This window comes from Henckelia pumila, chromosome 2, assembly GCF_033568475.1.
Source record: "Henckelia pumila isolate YLH828 chromosome 2, ASM3356847v2, whole genome shotgun sequence".
Lineage (NCBI taxonomy): Eukaryota > Viridiplantae > Streptophyta > Magnoliopsida > Lamiales > Gesneriaceae > Henckelia > Henckelia pumila.
Genome location: NC_133121.1, coordinates 198,877,957 through 198,884,632, shown reverse-complemented (window position 1 = coordinate 198,884,632; position 6,676 = coordinate 198,877,957). Strand labels below are relative to the sequence as shown.

Below are 6,676 nucleotides of genomic sequence, written 5' to 3'. Positions count from 1 at the left end.
TTATTTTTCGCATAACTAAAACACGGTACCGGGTTTAAGTGATCGGAAACGAGTTAGACATCATTGGTTGGGCAGCTGAAAATATATATATATATATATATATATATATATATATATATACATACTTGAAAAAATGATTGCATGACTTGATAAAATCATTCATCATATTGCAAGTGAGAGATTCACACAAATGCACAGCACCATAACGATGTGTCTCCAAAGGCAATGAAAACCAACCCTTTGAAACATAACGGCTTATGTAAAATGTTGGTTTTTCAACTATAAGCTTATTTTTTTGCAGTAGCTGAGAAATTGTCCATAGTCTGAATCGTGGATGATGTCATTCGACTCCACTAAGATTCAATTAAACCAGACAATGGAAATATATACCCTTTCTTTCGACAAAAACCGAAAGAGATAAACCGTAACAAATGCATCACACATATACAGCACCTGATGAGGTGAGGTCGTTAAAAATTACCTCTAGAGGACGTAGAAGGATACGCCAACCTTAGTACGAGTATCCGTAAGAACTGTGCGTGCCATCTTTTTTGGATGAGGAAGTTGGGTGTTGAAACACTCATCCTGTTTTTCCCTATTTTCGTTTCCTTGACCGTGGATCTTGGGAACATGTGATTTCTCACGTAGACTGAATCTTTGACGGGGTGCATGATGAAGCCCGGATCTTTACACGACTGAAGCTGAGCTCCATGCTCTTTTGAACTATGCCTTGTAATAGTCTCTTGGCAGTCTCGACAGCTTTATCTGTTCCATCCACATGCGCAGCGAAGTCATAAACAATCCTCTCCAACTCAGAGGAGGTCAATCTACTTTCGGGAGGTGAATCTCTAAGCAAATCCAAAAGAGTTCGAGCTCTATCTTGAGCTACGGAAGTACCCTCTGCTGTTAAACGTAGAAGACCGGGTATAACTCCTTCATTTAGAATAAGCTCCCTATATTTATCACGACAGCTTTGGCACAAGGATAGTAAAGCTCCAACTGCGTGTTCCATGCTAATAGAGGATCCATCTTCGACAGTTTCGACTAAAGTTAAAATCCCACCATCTACATTGGTAATTGCTATTCTTCCGTCCTCAGAATTAGAGAAGATCTCGAGTAGGAAAGTAGTTTTCTCAGCGAACTTGGAGTACTTCTTGCACTCCTTTAGTAGGTGTATTAGAGGAGGAACTGCTTTCACATCAACAATCAGGTTTGGCCCCTCTTCCGAGATTGAAAGATTGGACAGGGCTGTTACTGCATCGACTCTTCCTTGCACACTTCCAGAGCAAAGGACTTCCACAAGTAAAGGAGCAGCCCCAGAAGCCGCTATTGTTGGTTTATTTGATGCAGCAGATGACAGCGCCAGAATCGCCGCACCTGCTAATTCTCTCAAATTGCCAGTTTGACATTTGAGGAGCTCCACAAGAGGTGGAACAGCACCCAATGAAACTATCCTGGTCTTGTTTCTTAAAAAGAAAAAGAGATATATAAGTAAAGCACAAAGGGTAATAGTCGCCGCAATCCGGGAAAAGCAGACGTTAAATTAAATTGAAGAAACAGAATAAAAATCACCCATGAATCAGAAAAATTCACATCATAACGCTGCACAATTTATTGAAAGGAAATCACCATTAGAGGTACCCATATACCCCTGTTACGGAGCCAATTATTGGGCCTAGATCCAAACAAGCCAACGAGTCAGTTTGGAAGTCCAGAAAGGAGAGAAGTTAAAATAGGAGGGGAGAGAGTTTATCATTCATTGTTGTTTTTGTGGCTTGACAGTTGTGACTAGCTTAGGCTAGGTAGAAGAAAATACTAGCAGTTAGCTAGAGAAGTTGCACCGAGTTGATCTTGGGAAAACATTTCCATTCCTTTTTCAATTTAAATATTAAACATCCCAAGATACTACACAGGGCGTAAATGAACAAATTAGCCTTTATCACCTTCTGAATTACTTCCTTTAATACAACATGTTTGTGAATTCAACAGCATAAACTCTAAGTAAGCTAGCCGGCATGTGGTCATGATCGAACTATACAGGACAAGTTGCAGCATACCACACACAGATATTGCAGCGAAAAATTCCATTACTTTCAGCTCCCAATGTTTTGTAATCTATCTTCAAAAGACAGTTAACTAACTTCTATCAATATTAGAGCCATGAAAAATTTTCAAACTTGAATCCTCTTTAGTAGAAAACTACATGTAAACGATAATCATCTTGATTTCTACCAGAACCTCGCATTCATTGTGTGCACTTTATGATATTAAGGTCATCTATTTCTCAGTTATTTGTTGAATTTGTCCTAATTTACCTTCAGGAAAAGCCGAGGATGAGGAAAGCAAGGAAGATGAAATAGCAACAGCAGAGTTTTTATACTCAGTGATTAATAGATTTTAGAAAATAATAGTTGGAGTAAAGAGAGCTGTGGGTTCTCTAGGCAACCTAGTGCAGTGATTGAAATTACTTTACCCCACTAGTTGATTCAGCTAAGTGGACAATAACAGCTCTATTTTGTCATTTCATGTATGGTTTTCTCCACTGAACCATGAAATGCAGTTTGTGATGACATCGAGTCCATACTATTTGGCTTCTGGGATCAGAGAATCATCGGCTAAAGTTCACTTAACCTGAAAGAGACTTTTCATGCCTCACAAAAGGTTTGATTATAAATAATAAATAATAAAAGGAAAAAGGTGGGAATAACTCTCTTCTCTATGAAGGGATCCAGAATAGGAAAATCAGGTTCAACAATCTGAAGGAGTTCTCCATACATTTTCACAATAAATCTCATAGTCACCTTGTACCAACTGGCTACAATATAACTATATAAATCGATTTTTTCTGCAAAACAATGAAATTTGAGGTAGCAAGTCTAACTGTTGAGCTTGTCAAGAAGAATCCCACAACATAGTTATAGGTAAAAGAATCCTGTAAACTCGGATCACCTAAACTGCAAATGCATATGGTTTGTTGCATCAGAAGGTTGACCTAATGAAATGAAACAACCAAGGCCAGTGTAGCAAGTAATCTGAAAAGTGAGATGTCATGAGCCTACATTGCACCGATATGTAAAAGTTAAAACCCAAAGGATTATTCTGCCAAAATCTTTTGTAGGATTCGTTGTTATCTTATCTTTTATTTAAGTTTTAAATAATAGAATCATTTCATAGTTAGAATGATGAATGATCTTTTATTATGTTAGGATATTATTTTCTCTTTTTAAATCATTGTGCTCTATTATAAATAGAGTGTGATTTTATTAATAAAACTATCAGGAAAATTAATCACAATATTGTGTTACGAGATCTAATGTTCTCTCATAACGATCCTTTAAACCAAGAGATCGTGAGGTTTTATCCAACGAGCTTCAAAACATCATGAATTATGATCACCTCTTAAATCGCTTCATAATGATATCAAAGCCCTGGGACCATGACAAATTGGTATCAGAGCCAACAGTTATGGGGGATTTTCACACCTTGCAGCAACAATTCGAAGCATTTATCCAGACGTAGAAGGAAGATAGGGCTGCAACCAAGCGTCGGCAGCAAGAACTCCATGCCCAGCTGGAAGCATTATCCTTAGCTATCTCTGCAACCAGAACTGAAGCAGTAGGAGGTAAGGACAAGGACAGAAGTGCTAAGGAGCTGCGTGGCGGCGAAACCACAAATGGCAGCACATTAGCATTGTCAAACAAGGATGATGGTAGCTGTACGAAAGGTATGGATCACCAGCAAAACAGGGAGCTGCATGAGAGCGGATCAGCATATGCCAGCACACGTGTGCCCAATCCCAGCAGAGGGATGTCTGATCCACTAAGAGAGCTAAACCAATGCCAACAATTCTCTTGTCATCCACGAACAAGGGAAAAAGAAAAGGGTGGATTGGCTTCTTTTTATCTCGAGAGCAATGTCCAAACTGGTTTTTTAAAGCTGGAACAAGGTCGTCCATGGTTCCAGTGGGAAGAATTTAAGAACCACCGTCACCTATGCCTAATCTTTGAAATACTTCTACAGCAACAATCATTCTTGGAGAGATCCAAGTGCCTCCTTATGTGTACTGAGGTTGCCTGCAGGCCCTGCACTTTTCACATGGTTGAGGACAACCATGATCTCCAAGGGGGGAGTAATGTCATGAGCCTTTATTGCACCCATATGGAAAAGTTAAAATCCAAAGGATTATTCTGCTATAATCTTTTGTAGGATTCATTGTTATCTTATCTTTTATTTAAGTTTTAAATAATAGGATCATTTCATAGTTAGACTGATTTTTTTTTATGTTAGATATTATTTTCTCTATTTGAATCATTGTGCTCTTTAATAAATAGTGTGATTTTATTAATAAAATTATCAGGAAAATTAATCATAATATTGTGATAAGAGATCTAAGCTTCTCTCCTAACGAGTCTTTAAACCAAGAGATCGTGAGGTTCTCTCCAACGACCCCTCAAAACATCATGAATTATGATCACCCCTTAAATCGCTCCATATAATATGATATCAAAACCCTGGGACCATGACAGATGTGTTGATAATTACTAAGTTATCAATCCCCACAAGGATGATGAGAAGTCCTTGAAACCTATGAAGTGGTAAGGAGTTATATATCTAGCACCTACGTCTTCTATTCAGAATAATCTGTCAACTCCCTTGTTGACATACCTCCTTGTCTTCAGCACAATTGAAACAAAAGCATTCGTTTTTAAAACTGTGTGCGCATTCACACACTTGACACCAACAAAGACAATCTGATCCAAAAGAAAATCAGAAACCTTCTAATCTTTCTGGCTTAATTAACCACACTAAAACGGCAAACTAAATCCTTCACTCATCTTGAAAGATACCATAGAAAATCACAGGAAATGATATGACATCTTATAATTTTCTCAGCTAAACATTCCAAAACATCAACATCTGAAACTCAATAGTATATGTAGTCGCTCTCTAATCATCCACGGGCAAATATTGAAGTCTTAGACCGATATTTCAAAGCAAAAGCAAAATCGATTCCACAAGAAAGAACCTCATCACAACTCGCAGATATTAATCAATATCAAAGATTTTCGATATATTCAGTAGAACCCTTTTTCAAGACCATGTTTCAACCAAGTAATTATCCAATTCAAGGCGCGAAAAAGTGCTGGCGGGAGCAGACCTCAAATTACGAGCGGCGAGATTGAGAAGCGCGAGCAGAGCAGCCTCGCGAGCGGAAAGAGGGAACCAATTGTTGAGCATAGAAACGAGCGGCTCAATAGCCCCGGCGGCGGCGAAGCGGCAGCGCACGGCTGACTTGGAGGTGGAATTGGAGGACTTCCTCACCATCTTCCTGACTTCTTTGGCGGCCTCGATTCTCATCATCAGATCTCCATTCTTGAGCCTCCTTGCAACCTCGTCCACCATTATCGCCCGATTTCTGAGCGGCGAATTCCCGAATTTGACAGTATTGTAATCTTCTTCGTCATCTTCTTCCTCTTCTTCCTTGTTGAGCATGGCCTCCTCCTCCTCCATCGTTGCTCTCTTCTCTCTACTGCCACTCCAGCTTCGGATAATCGGATTACTGCTTCTTAATAAAAACAAAAATAAATAAATAAAATTATTATTATTATTATTGAAAAATTAAATAAACAATTGTACGTTGTGCTATTGAATTGGTACTCGTGCACAAGGCAAATTGCGGAATAATACATAAAATTGTCTAATTTTCCATTTTTCCCATTTTCGTCTCTTGAAATTTTCTTGTGTTAATTATGTCTAGGGGTGTTCATTCGGACGGTTTGGACCGAACCGAACCGAACCGAAATTTCGGTTGAACGAAAAGCCAAACCGAAAACCGAACCGAACTGGGCGGTTCGGTTCGGTTTTTAACCGAAATTATTTCTGTTTTTCGGTTCGGTTTTTCGGTTTTTTTAAAAAAAAAATTGAACTTTTTTTTTCTAAAAATCGGTTTTTGTGAAAAAAATATTAAAATAATTTTTTTTTAAAAAAAACTAAATATTTTTAGTTATTCGAATAATTTTTTGGAAAAAATTAATGGTTAAATCAAATATTTGTGATTTAATACTTCGAAAAATATATTTGAAAATAACTGCATTTAAAACAAAAAAAATTGCTAACGTTTTTAATTTCAATAATAATAATTTTTGAATTTATAAAAATAATGTAATATATAATGGAAATATGTGTATATATAATATAATAAAATAACTTCATTAATTTTTAATTATTTCTATTTCAAAAATTAATATTTTTTAAAATCACTAAATCAATACATTTTTCAAGTTGAATCCACAATTCAAGTATGTTTGAATAATTAGATAACTAATTAAACCAATTATGTTTTTTTAAAAAAAGAACGAAGGATGACTTTTGTTATTTCAGTTTTTCAATAAAATTAATTTTATGGGCACACAATATTGATGTACATATTAATTTATTGGTAAAAAAATTCAAATTCAAATTCAAAAAAAAAAAAAAAAAGCAAAAAAAAAAAAAAACGGTTTTTCGGTTCGGTTCGGTTAACCGCACAAAAAAAAACCGAACCGAATTTTCGGTTCGATTTTCGGTTCGAACCGAATTTTTGGTTTCGATTCGGATCGGACGGTTATCCGAATCGTGAACACCCCTAATTATATCCCTATCTTTAAAATTATTGTCCCAAAATTGTTCCTAAATT

At 36.7% G+C, this 6,676-nt stretch overlaps 1 protein-coding gene across 1 annotated transcript; it reads right to left on the bottom strand.

The window, feature by feature from the left end:
- Window positions 1-239: 239 nt before the first annotated feature.
- LOC140881881 (U-box domain-containing protein 45) lies at window positions 240-5,541 on the bottom strand. Its single transcript, XM_073287520.1, has 2 exons — window positions 5,159-5,541; window positions 240-1,466 (listed from the first exon to the last, which is right to left on the bottom strand). The coding sequence occupies exons 1-2, from the start codon at window positions 5,509-5,511 to the stop codon at window positions 641-643; spliced, it is 1,179 nt and encodes a 392-aa protein (XP_073143621.1). The 5' UTR covers window positions 5,512-5,541; the 3' UTR covers window positions 240-640.
- Between the last annotated feature and the right edge of the window lie 1,135 nt (window positions 5,542-6,676).